Source organism: Meleagris gallopavo, chromosome 15, assembly GCF_000146605.3.
Source record: "Meleagris gallopavo isolate NT-WF06-2002-E0010 breed Aviagen turkey brand Nicholas breeding stock chromosome 15, Turkey_5.1, whole genome shotgun sequence".
NCBI classification, from domain to species: Eukaryota; Metazoa; Chordata; class Aves; order Galliformes; family Phasianidae; genus Meleagris; species Meleagris gallopavo.
Genome location: NC_015025.2, coordinates 12,868,895 through 12,880,935, shown reverse-complemented (window position 1 = coordinate 12,880,935; position 12,041 = coordinate 12,868,895). Strand labels below are relative to the sequence as shown.

Genomic DNA, 12,041 nt, shown 5'->3' with positions numbered 1-12,041 from the left:
TCCCTCATTTCTGTTTGTTTAAGAAGTGCTTTCAGTGCTCAGTCATGTAGGCTTAGTGCATCAGTGACTGTCATCCACAGGAATTGGGATTTCTTGAAGGGGGACTGGGGTTGGTGTTCTTATCCTCTTAAGACTTGTAATAGATAATGTTTCATTCACTGTTTGCACTTTAGGGTAGGGTGTCATTTCAAACATGGCCATTGAAACACAAGCAATCAAATACATTTTTGCGGAGATAGTGTTGTTGCTTTTTTTTCCTTCTGGCTATTCACAAGTTTTACTGCTTGTTTTCTGTACACTCTAAGTACTACTGTGTTGGTTTTTTTTTTGTCTGCTGCTGTACTATCTCTGTTGTTTCCTTTGGCAGAATACTGATATAGGTTTTGTCCTCTTTAGGACAAGTTTTCTTCTCATTGCTGATAGCCTTAAATGCCATAGGATGTTTCTCTGCTGTAAAGTTCCTCTGAATCAATTATTTTTTTTAAATAGCTCAACTCTGGAAAAGGAATTAAAATCTGAAAAGGAACAGAGACAAACTTTGCAAAGAGAGCTACACCGGGAGAAGGATGCCACCTCTCTGCTTAAAACAGAATTGGAACAAATGGAAGGACTGAAAAAGGTATACGTGGTGCAGACATGCCGTGTTCAGAACTAAAGCTGGCTTGAAATGTATCTTCAAGCACTGAGAACAAATGAGTTCGATGGGCTTTTCTTAACACGTTAGTGGGCATAGGACTGCTGCATTCTGGCTATGCTCAAGGATGATTAAAGCCTGCAAATCTTCTGGTTAAATGACTTCATTGTTCTCACTCTGCAAGAATCCATGGGTAGTTCCCCCATCTAACACTAAAAATGAACCCTTAGAAATAGGCAGCTTTGTAAAGAAGTTTATGCTTGTGAATTGCTTTGGTATTTTGGACAGGCTGTGTCTCAGATCACACTTAGCACACAAACTTGATTTTTGTGTTTGATTTTACAGGAGCTGAGAAAATTGCAAGATGAGAAGCAGCAGCTAGAGAAAGTCTGTGAGGAACAGGAGCAAGCTCTGCAAGAAATGGGGCTTCATCTCAGCCAGTGAGTAATAGGAGTTGAACTGGGGGTGGCGTGACTTGGAGGGCAGGGTTTCAAATTAATTACAAAGAAGTTTAAGATGCTTCCATTTGTAAAATGGGTAGATGTGAGAATTTTAGGAGGCAGTTACTGCACATGGCGAAGCTAAACAGCCATCCTTGTGTGAGTGAACTGGCAGGGATAAGAAACAATGCAGTAAATGCTTAGTTCATAAAGTAGAACTCTTAATTATTCCACATTGCTTCTGAATGTACCAAAACGAGGGCATACCCTGAGGTGGCAACGTTTCCTGGTGATACAGAGTGGCTCAGAATGGTAACATGGACTGAAGAATAAATTCAGTGGCTGGACAGGGGAAGGGCAGGTAAAACTGAACACCATGCAGAGGGAATCATTTTTTCTTTTTTTTCCCCAGATCTAAGTTGAAGATGGAAGACATTAAAGAAGTAAACAAAGCACTAAAGGTACTCTATTATTTTGTGGATATTTTGGCTTAAGCATGCATTTCACTTAACACCTCCAAAGTTCCCCACAGTTAACTCTTGACTTATTTTATCCTACTTTAAAAAGATGGCTTTTGGAAAAAGAATTACAGTGTGGATAAATTGCTTCTGAGCCTGATGAATGTACTTATCTCTAACATGAGCATTTTGTTGCAATTTCTTAGGGTCATACCTGGCTGAAAGATGACGAAGCAACACACTGCAAGCAGTGCGAGAAGGAATTCTCTATCTCAAGAAGAAAGGTACTGTTGTTCACTGGATTTCTCTTTTTTCTCTCAGGAAAGAAAAGTGCTGTTGTATTGTTTGCTGACTGCCTCAGTCTAAGGACTCGTGGGTGTGATAACTAAACAGAGCAGTAGTTTGGTATTTTCCATTCTAAGAACAGTACGTCTTATCTGCTTGGGCACTTTCCTTGGCAGGAGGCTGCTGTGGGTTGTGTTCTCCTGTGGTGTGATTTGTCCTCGTTCCCTGCTGAGTTCAGGAGTGTGAGGAGGACTGGATGCTGACAGGCCAAGCTTGGTGCCTTCCAGTTGCAGGGGATGGGGATCTGCTGCACAGCTGGGGACAGTTCTGTGTGCCTGCAGGGAAGAGGGCAGGGCCAGAACACAGCTGATGGGCAGCAGGGCAGCTCCCGTGGCTGAAGGCAGCTCACAGCAGCTGGGGAAGTTAAGCTGTGTATGGACCATACTGCTTCATATCAAGTTCTCTGCACAGGAGGAGATGGTGCTGTCAGGGGTGGGCTTATGGGACTTGAAGTTGAGATTAGTGGGCTCTGAAGGCTTTTGTCGTACCTCCTCAGTACGCTTCATTTGCAGGCAGTTGTTCTTACTGAAGCTCTCTGCTTGTAGCATCACTGCAGAAACTGCGGGGACATCTTCTGCAACACTTGTTCCAGCAATGAACTGGCACTGCCATCGTATCCCAAACCTGTCCGTGTCTGTGACACTTGTCACACCTTACTACTTCAGCGGTGTTCATCTAATTCCTCCTAAGCCTCTGGTAACCTCAGAGGGACCAACTCAGCATTGGAGAAGTAGCCATCATTAATTCTGAATTCCAGGCACCTTTGAAGCTGTCTGCTCTATTTTCCATCGTTAGGACAGGTCGGTGTGAAAGAATGGTAGGGGTAATGCAAGTGGGATAATTAAAATTGTATTACCTGAGTTCAAATTCTATTTGAAACTAAAATGCAAATCCATTTTCTGATTTTTTTTATACACAAGATATTTGTATTAATATTTGTATATGGGATTTCTAGTTACTCAATCCCCCTAGAAGTTACTTTTCCTGTAGATTAACTTCAGTTCCTCTGTATCCTCACTGTAGGCATTCCTGTTACACTGGCTAATGTACAGTTCTGTATTCTAAGTTCTGAGCTAAGAAAAGGAATGTTCACTTACCAATTGTCTATGGAAAGAGCTTTATGAGTGTCAATGAATGTGCCTTCCGTATTCAGAGTAAAAAAAACTACAACTTAACACTTGTTCTGAAAGTAGCTGTGAACACAGTGTGGTAGCTGCACAATAAAGTCTTTTGCAAAAAGAATCAGTTCTGATTTTTTCTAATGTTAAGTCAGTCCCATAGCCTGGAACTGAGCATTGTTACAGCGTGGTTCAGGGCTAAGGCTTAGAAATGGCTTAGAAATACAAACTGAAACAGATCTTCACTACTACTGGAATACTGCAGGAAGCAAGCATGGCTGGACAGCAGGGCAGCCCTTCAGGTGAGCTGCTTTACCAGCTGGGCTGTTACTGAGCACCTGCACTCTGCTCAGAGCAGTTGTGCTCACTGCTGAGGCAGTGTGGTCTGAGCACACAGTGCTGCACAAATCCCAGAACCGGAGATCCATTACTGCAGGTTGGCTCCAGCAGCAGCCTGGTAGCAGTGGAAAATGTTTTCTATAGGGTAGAGACAGAACTGGCTCTAAATCTTTTCAAATCTACTGCTGGATTTCTACCACTGTAGAAAAGATACCCCACAGCCATTCCCCTTCCACAGTTTAGAAATCTGGTTAGAAAGGGACAAATTCTCCATGGTAAATGCATGGAAACAGCTGCCCTACCGCTTCAGAGGAAGCTTCAGCTGTCACTAAGCTTAGACTGTTTATAAAACCACATCTATAAGCATGGTGCTTGACAAATTGAATTTATTGAAACACGGCTGCACTAAGCTGCAAAGTCCATCGATCCAGCACTTTGGCTCCAAAGCATTGATGCCTGTAGCTACGTACAGAATTATCCCCCAGGCCTCTTTTGCAACTTCAAACCACGATAGGCAGCTAACATCAGGCTCTGGCGTTTTGAACTACTGCAGTTTGTAGCCCCCATCCCAACAGGAAGCACCTTCCTTCACTAACTGCTTTTGGCTGAGAAACAATTGTCACTTTAACACCCCACAAGGCCGCACAGCTTCTGCACTCCTCCGGCCAGTCACAGTAGCTCACGGCAGACACAGAGTAGCACGATTATTGACTACAAAGAAGCATTGTCACATCTCAACTTCTGTGGTACAGAGAGAGGCAGAAGTTCAAGAAGAAATGAGTTCCAGTTTTTAAAAGGAAGATTTATTTAACAAGTTTCACTTAGCGCAATACACCTAAAAAGGAAATCACAATACAATGAAAGATTAAATCAAGGCCTCAGAATTGTATACGAACACCAAGACCGAAATCCTAAAGTAGCCGTATTGCGTCTCAACACGTTTCCCCCATTAACTTAAAAAAAAAGACTTTAACGTGCCTTACAGGGTATTAAAAGAAATAAACTAGAACTAACATGCCAAATGTTCACTTGGAATTTCAGACACAGCTCCTATATTGTTTCTTTACAAAAAAGCATGTTTTTTTCAACATGTATTCAAAACAGTGTCAGATGTAATATGGTATAAGAGCAACATTTAACATAATTCAAACAGCTTTAACCTAAATACGCTTACTGCTTAAATACACTCCTACAACAAAACTAACTTGAGAAACGCTCTGAGTTGTTTAACAGTTATCATCTCTGCTCAGCTGGGTTATTACATCCTAGATGAAAGTTCATTCTGTATGTTCAAAAATACCGAACCTGAAAGGTTTAAAATAACAATCCTGATTTCACTTACAGTAAAGCATAAATCACAAGCTCGTATTGCAAAACTGTTAAACTTAGTTTTTTGTTTTTTGTTTTTTAAAAAAAGATTTGACCAAAAGTCAGCCATTGGTTACATTCCCCAGCCACCACTCATGTTGGACATGTTGGACATCCCGCCCATGCCGTTCACTCCCATGGACGCGCGGTTCCCGCTGCTGTAGTAGCTGCTGTTCATGGCGCCCTGACTGCTCGGGTCTAGGGTGGAAATCAAGCAGCACATTACCAACACATCCATGTCAGCTGCAGCCATCAGCTCTCAAGCATCTCACTGTACACACCACGCTGAGAACTGCAGGTTAAAGCTCCATATCCAAAACTGAATCAGTTTGCCCTGAAAGCCAACACTCGCCCACCCCTCCTTCCAAGAGCCTCAGCATTTTCTATTCTTCTGTGGGGAGTAGCCAATTCCCTCCCCACCAATCCATTCTGGTGCATTTACACCAGGGAGTCTCCAGTACCCACAGTGGCAATTAAGAAGTGATCAAGAGAACTCTGGAAACTGGCATTCCATATCCACTTCAGAATAATGATTTAGCAAGCTTCTAGATTCCTGCTTTATCTCCCACTTGCTCTCATTCACTCGAGATCGCAGCCCACACCATACAGTTGCCCTTCAACACCAACAAGCAGGACCTCCTGCTGGAGCTGGCTGCAGTCCCACAAAGGCAGCAAACAGACAGCCTTACCGTATCCACTCATGCTGCTCTGGCCGCCATATCCGCCTCCGTAACCCCCGCTCAGCTGCTGGTTAGCTGGGCCACCATAACTGGATTGGCTTCCTTTCAAGAAAAGGATACAAACATTACAAACCAGCCTGTCACCAACAGTCCCACATGCTCTGGAAATAGCTCACTCTTTAGCCTAGGTAACCCTCCTCCTAAATAGATAACATAACAAGACTTCAAACAAATAACTGAGTTTGAAAAAATATTCCTATAATCAAGCAGCAACAGAAGCTTCTAAGAAGTATGGCAAGCACTCATTTTCAAGCACAAGAGGGTTTACTCTTGCAGCTTCTGTTGTCTAACTTGCATAATCCCACTCCACACCGTGGGATAGATCTGTTATCTGGTGCACATCACAGGAATAGAGGTGTGAGTGACTTCACAGCCTGCTGTCAGTAACACCTGCCCTTTGGGGGACACTAACTCAGCACCTGGAGCTACTTTTGTCTACAGTCCTGACAGGAGACCTCACCTTAAGCTTACTAACCACTGTTCTTCACCTACTTCTTGTCTACATGTACTCTTACAGAACCTTCCCATAGCTAAAATATCAGCATTACTTTTTAAACATTTTGTGATTAAAATACTACTATATCCATACAGATATTCAGCTCCTCCCCTCCAAGAAATCCCAAAACACCACCCACCATTTTAAGGTGCTCCACTTTAAGGTTTCTAAGAAACCCGAAAAGCAGGGTATAAAGAAGTGTGTATGTGCTTTAGAGCAACAAAGTATCGTCTAAGACTTAACTTACAAATGCACATTTTAGTTTTTTGAAACAATGCTGGAGTTCAGCAGAGCCACTCATCCCACCACACACATCTACACCTAGCACCAGTTCATTCAATCTATTAATTGCTAAATGGAAATACCCTGAAGGGTTACGTACCTGCCAATGTGCTTGTGTTCCAATCCTGAACCACCCCTTCAGACTCCTTGACTGTGTGATTAAGATAAAATGCTGTATTTCAGAATAAGCAGAAGCTGAGCAAGATTAGCCAGCTTTATTAGTATCATTAAACATTAAATTCTTATTTAACAAGGACAGTCAGATTGTTTACACATACCCATAGCTCCCATCATCTGACTGCCATAGGCACCACCAGTTCCTCCTGCTGTTGAGTTCAAGAAGAGCTCTACATATCTGTGTTCTGAAAGAAAAGTGAGATTGCTTCGCACCAAAATCACAGACCCACTGCAAGAAAGGCTGCACCAGAATGCTTGGCATCCCACTTCCAGTAGACATATAGCACAGAACTTTTCCTAAAGTTGTGCATTCACAACAGTCACACTTACGCATGTTTGCTTTGTCTTTGGACATAGCAGCCACCGCATCCTCGTGAGTAGCAAATTCAACATCTGCCTCTCCAGTCACTCTGCCATCTGGTCCGATTTCAATGTGTACTCTTACAGGGTTCAGAGGTGAGAAGAACTATATACAAAACACACAGAGATCAAAATGCACCGATATAGCAGTTTGGTTTTACAGCAAGTCGCTTTCTGTGCAGGAACACTTGCTGAGCAGCAGCACGGTTACCACTTGCACCAACAACTGCAGCACCCTCGGGATTTAAGAGAGCAGCAGGTCTGAACTCACGTTATAGATGTCGTTCTCCGTCGCTCTGTAGGGCAGACCTCTCATGTGGACACAGTGGCCAGTCGTGCTCTGGAAGGTGGACGTCCCGTCGCCGTATCTGTGGTCCGACATTCCTGCAGAGAAGAGAGTCCATTCTAGGTCTTTCAGATGTATTTAAGTTTCTGTTCTATATGTATTGAAGGTTAGTTACAATTCCTATTAGAGATAGCTTACCTCTCCCAAATCTATCAGAACCAAAACCATAGCCATCGTTATACCCATTGTAGTCATCATAACCTCCATAACCTGTAAGTAGATAGGACAACATGATCATTTCAACTGCAGGAATGTCCAACGCACACAAGCACGCCGCACACAACGGTACTAGGAAGATCTATTTCTTCTAGAAGAAACAAAGCCAGACCCATATACAAACCAGACCGCCAGCTCCAGGCGTTGCTGCCTCCCGGACGAGCAGCTCGCTCTGGGCTTCACATACTCACCTCCTCCGTAAGCACCGCGCCTCATCCTCTCCAAGCCACTTCCTCTACCAAGACTGTTATATCCGCGGGTAAGACCAGGCCTGTCGTAGGGACCTGGCCTCTGCATCGCCATCAGCTTGCGTGGAGGGTCGTAGTGAGTGCGCACCTCTGCTCGGCTGCTCTTGAAGATCTCAATGTACCTAAAAATTGTTGCCACAGGAAGTAGTCAGTCTCTAATTCCTTCCACAGACGACCTTACAATTTCACAATAAAGCAAGACATTCAGTCAGAGCCTTGAAACTGGCAGCATATTTTAAGCCAGGTTTCTTTACATTATACAGGCAATGACATACTACTAAAAATAAAAACCCTACGTTACTTTTAAGTCTGTATATTTTCAAGAAATTACAATTACTGAAGGGTTTATGTGCTCCTCATACCTCACAGTATCCCACCCTTAAGGGTGGGGGAGCGAGACTGAATCCCCACCCCCTCCCCCAAATTTAAAGTGTTAGTCAAGAAAATATAGGAGGGACTGACGTCCACTCAACTCAGCACTGTTTTGCTCATGTGGCAATACAAGTAGAGGGTTAAAAACCTGATCTCCACCACGATTTTAACCCATCAGGATGCTACAAAAAGCTCTGCATGTGCTAATGAACCCAGCCTATGCTTCAGTGATTCAGCGTAGGCAAGAAGTGCATGCTTCAATGAAAAATAGTCACAAGTAAAATAGAATAAAAACCCTTTGTGACAATTTCTTGAAAGCTATGCTTATCACATGGAAGATTAATACAGTAAGAAAATTTGTTACATTTCAATTTATAAAACAAGTGTAGAAATTATCACATTTTCTTATGGTAATAAGAGTACTGTGCATGACTTTAGAGCTAGAGGTATAATTGGTGCTATTTGAGAAGTTAAAGCCATAGTCTCTCAACTTTGCCACTTTCAAGCTATTGGTTTGGCACTCCTCCAGAATGACCACGTTTTCATCAAAGCAAGCTGAGCCCAATTTTTGTTTTCAGTCAATGCAGACAGCCTGTGCCATGCTGCACATAAGTTAGTACTTTTAACTGATGACCAAGTTAGAGACCAAAATACTGTATTTGTTTGGACATGAACATTTTCAGAAGAGAGAATATGGATTTAATTGGTTACCATAAGAAAAGCGACATATCCAACCAACCATCCATCCCCACCTGTGCCCTATTCTTTCCTTGTGTTTCTTTAGAGCCTTTTCAGCTATTTCCTGTGAAGCAAACTGCACGAAGGCCTCCCCCGTACTCCTCCCCTGGAAGTCCACCGGCAATGTTATCCCATTTGGCACGATTTCCAACCCTTCAACCCAAGGACAAATAACCCCAGTAGGGGGCAATATTAACATCACAAGCCCAGTCATGAGTTTTCTTATAGCTTTAAATACACCAGAAGTTCAGTATTTGTAAATGAATGGTATGTTGATTCTAGAACACTAGAGGAAAAAGCACGTAAACAGAAGAAATTTATCATCACATACCATTCTGTTTATGTTCTTAATCCACCCTGCAGAGCACAGACAAGTTCTGAGTGTCAAAAATAACTCCTCAGAAAAGGCATCTAAGGCAGGGTGCATTAAGAAGGTTACACTGTAAAAATCTTTTCAACTCTGTGAAAGTATTTGTTTTCAAGATGAACTTTTCAACGAAACAGATTCAAACACATCAAGATAAACAACAACTTCACAACTATTTTTACTAGAAGTCAGTCAAGTAAAATAATCACACAAAAGTTAAGTTTCAGTGCTTAATTAAGAGAAATCATGAATGTCAGAAGTATTAGCTAATGAACACAAGAGGCACACTTCATATACTATGCACATTTAACAGTCTTTGAAGATTAAATATTTTAACCATAGCAAAGTCAAGTTAAAATGTACACACTCTGGAACTGCTTGTTTGCAAAATGCATTGCTAATTCAGAATACAATAAAGCCTTCTGAACTCATAAGAGTATTTTGAATACTTTAAAAGACAATAGGTTGAGTCATCTAAAGGCTGCTAATAACACAGTCTAGCCACGTGTAACATTTACAGTTAGATAGTAGATAGTTACTACTCCAAAGATTGACACATTTGATCATAAACAGGTGAACAGATTTCATTCTTAGCATTTACAACGGCATCCCATCGCTAAGAAAATAAGAATATGTACACAACAGCTGCAAGAAAGTGAAAATTAGAGTCAGCAAGACATTCTCTCTCCATCAGAAACAACTAAGCTATTCAACACCAAGGGGAAGTGGGATGGGCACGGGAAAACCTGTACTTTAGCACAGTTCAGCTGGATGGCTTTGCTGTTTGTCGTTGTTTGTTTTTACCTGGGCTATTTTTCAGCAGTAAATCCATATTATTATTATTTTTATTTATTTATTTATTTAAAGAAATCAGTGGCAAAATGCATTGCCCTCCTCTATCCTTCACAGAGGAAGCCAGAACTAGCCACACAAATAGCTAAGGCTGAGAGGAAATACCTTTCCACTTGAATTGTTCGTTTGTGCTTCAGAAAGCAAAACATTTCCTACTATCCTTCCTTGGAACAGTCTGCACCACACCTATGAATCAGGACAGCTTTTACAAGATTCCTGAGTTATTTAGCAAATAAATACTTATGAAATTATCTCATGAGTCCAGATAACTAATTGACAACTGCTTATTCGTTCTTAATGCAGATCAGCATGCTGCTGGAGGTATTACTGGGCAGCCAGGAGTGCATTTTTGTTTTGGGAGTTGTTTCTTTTTTGGTTGCTGGCTTTGTTAGTTGTTTGTTGTTGTTGCTGTTTTTTTTCCTTTTAGCATTAACCATTACTGCTACAGCTAGTACTTTTACCCCACATACCTGAAAAAAACTGTACAATTTCTTCTTTACTACAGCCAAATGGGAGTCCTCTAAGACGTACAAAACCATCATTAGCCGTATCAGGGCTGTTGGGACCAGTATGCTTCAGAACCCAATCCATTTCAACGTTGTTTGACTTGAAAACTGTAAAAGGCACTTAGAATTAATGCATTGAGGAACGCTCAGCTCTTTTCAAAGCCATTTGCCTTGAAACTAGTCAACTTATGATACAACAGAAGTCCACTTGTCCTTCCACATGCACTTTAGAGACAGAACAGATTACCAAAACCCACCAAATACAAATACATCTAGTCAGTTACTAGACCAAATCAAACCTTCAACATATCTGTGTCCCATTGTTTCTCGGTCTTTTTTCAGTGCCAATTTCACATCCTCTTCTGATTCAAGTTCAGCAAATGCTTCTCCACTTGGTCTGCCCTCCCTTGTGTAGATGAAACGAATACCCAAAGCTCCATTCAGAATTTTGCAGTCTGAAAAACAGAAACAAGAAGCTCCATTAATTTAGTTGTTAGAGGAACGTGGTAGCTTTAAAAGCTTCAGATATTCTAAGAGGAAACAACTGAAATTGTAAAAGACAAAGATGGCCTATTTCAACAAGAATACTGATATTTTTTATTTTATTTTTTTTTAATTGAGGGACTAGCTAAAATCAACTTGTTCTTCTGCTCAAGACTAAAGATTAACATTATGGATCAATGCAAGCTAGCTTTATTTTTTTATTTTTTATTTTTTGTAGAAAAATGTTTTGCTGCCTCAAGTCAAGTTAAATATTTAACTTTGATCACAGCTGATAGACATTCTAGTCAGCACAGATTGAGATAAGTACTAACAATCAAGTGAAGCATAATGAACAAAGTCAGGACCAGATCTAATGCATCAAATTCCTGAAATAGTTAGCCAACTACAACAATATCAAAAACTACTTTAACTAAGCTTGCAATAAGGAATTTTCATTCAAATAGAAGATTCTCTGCCCTGGCAGCTCAAAAAGAGCTGTAGATGTTCCAGCAGCTCCCTTAGCTACTTTTGTTCAGTTCCTGCTTGAGAAGCATGGCTTTCTACACTGCATCTTAGCTGGGGCTCTTGCTTCACAAGTTTTGCTGGCTACTGAAGTATCCTGAACTTCCTTCACCCATCAGCTGCAGTGTGCCTGGAGAAATCCCAAAGAATGCCAGCCCCCTAAAGCCTGATTCCCTCAGTTCTGCTTACCGGAGAAAAACCTCTGCACCTCCTCGGTGGAGCAGGACCACGGCAGCCCCCTCACTTTTACCACGTATCCCTCGCTGCTCTCCGTGTTCAGCATCACATTGGAGGTCAGGTTTGGCTCCGCCTCAGTCTCGGTGGTGGCTGCACAAGACCAAAACGGTCCTTTTGAGCCGCCGCAAAGCGTGGTCACCACCCGCACCCCTCAGAGCGCCCGGCGGACCCCCAGCCCGGCCCTCCTCCCCGAGCCTCCTCTACCTCGGACCACTGCCCGCCTCACACACACAGAGCCGCTCCCGCCCCCCTGCCCGCGCCCAGCCCCCATCCCCGCACGCACACATGGTGGGGCTCCGCGGTGGTTCTAGGGCTCCGAGCCTGATCCGCTGTCCGGAGAGCGCCTAGTCCCAGTCAGGCGGCAGCAAGCGGGCGAGCCTGTGGCGAGAGCGCGCTA

At 42.5% G+C, this 12,041-nt stretch overlaps 2 protein-coding genes across 8 annotated transcripts; one reads left to right on the top strand and one right to left on the bottom strand.

Annotated features, from left to right (window-relative positions):
* The first annotated feature begins 456 nt into the window (after window positions 1-456).
* Window positions 457-3,119, top strand: LOC100551380 (RUN and FYVE domain-containing protein 1-like). Its single transcript, XM_010719120.2, has 5 exons — window positions 457-619; window positions 980-1,074; window positions 1,487-1,535; window positions 1,739-1,816; window positions 2,423-3,119. Exons 1-5 carry the CDS (start codon window positions 602-604, stop codon window positions 2,564-2,566), a joined length of 384 nt encoding a protein of 127 aa, XP_010717422.1. The 5' UTR covers window positions 457-601; the 3' UTR covers window positions 2,567-3,119.
* A 992-nt stretch (window positions 3,120-4,111) lies between these two features.
* Window positions 4,112-12,041, bottom strand: HNRNPH1 (heterogeneous nuclear ribonucleoprotein H1). Of its 7 annotated transcripts, none has more exons than XM_010719114.3 (13): window positions 11,928-12,041; window positions 11,597-11,734; window positions 10,702-10,857; window positions 10,367-10,510; window positions 8,692-8,830; window positions 7,511-7,689; window positions 7,242-7,313; window positions 7,029-7,168; window positions 6,728-6,863; window positions 6,499-6,582; window positions 6,321-6,392; window positions 5,392-5,484; window positions 4,112-4,900 (listed from the first exon to the last, which is right to left on the bottom strand). In XM_010719114.3, the coding sequence occupies exons 1-13, from the start codon at window positions 11,929-11,931 to the stop codon at window positions 4,776-4,778; spliced, it is 1,482 nt and encodes a 493-aa protein (XP_010717416.1). In that variant the 5' UTR covers window positions 11,932-12,041; the 3' UTR covers window positions 4,112-4,775. The 7 variants fall into 7 exon arrangements, with proteins under 7 accessions (XP_010717416.1, XP_010717418.1, XP_010717421.1 ...); XM_010719116.3 differs by having other exon boundaries at window positions 7,029-7,162; XM_010719119.3 differs by having other exon boundaries at window positions 7,029-7,141.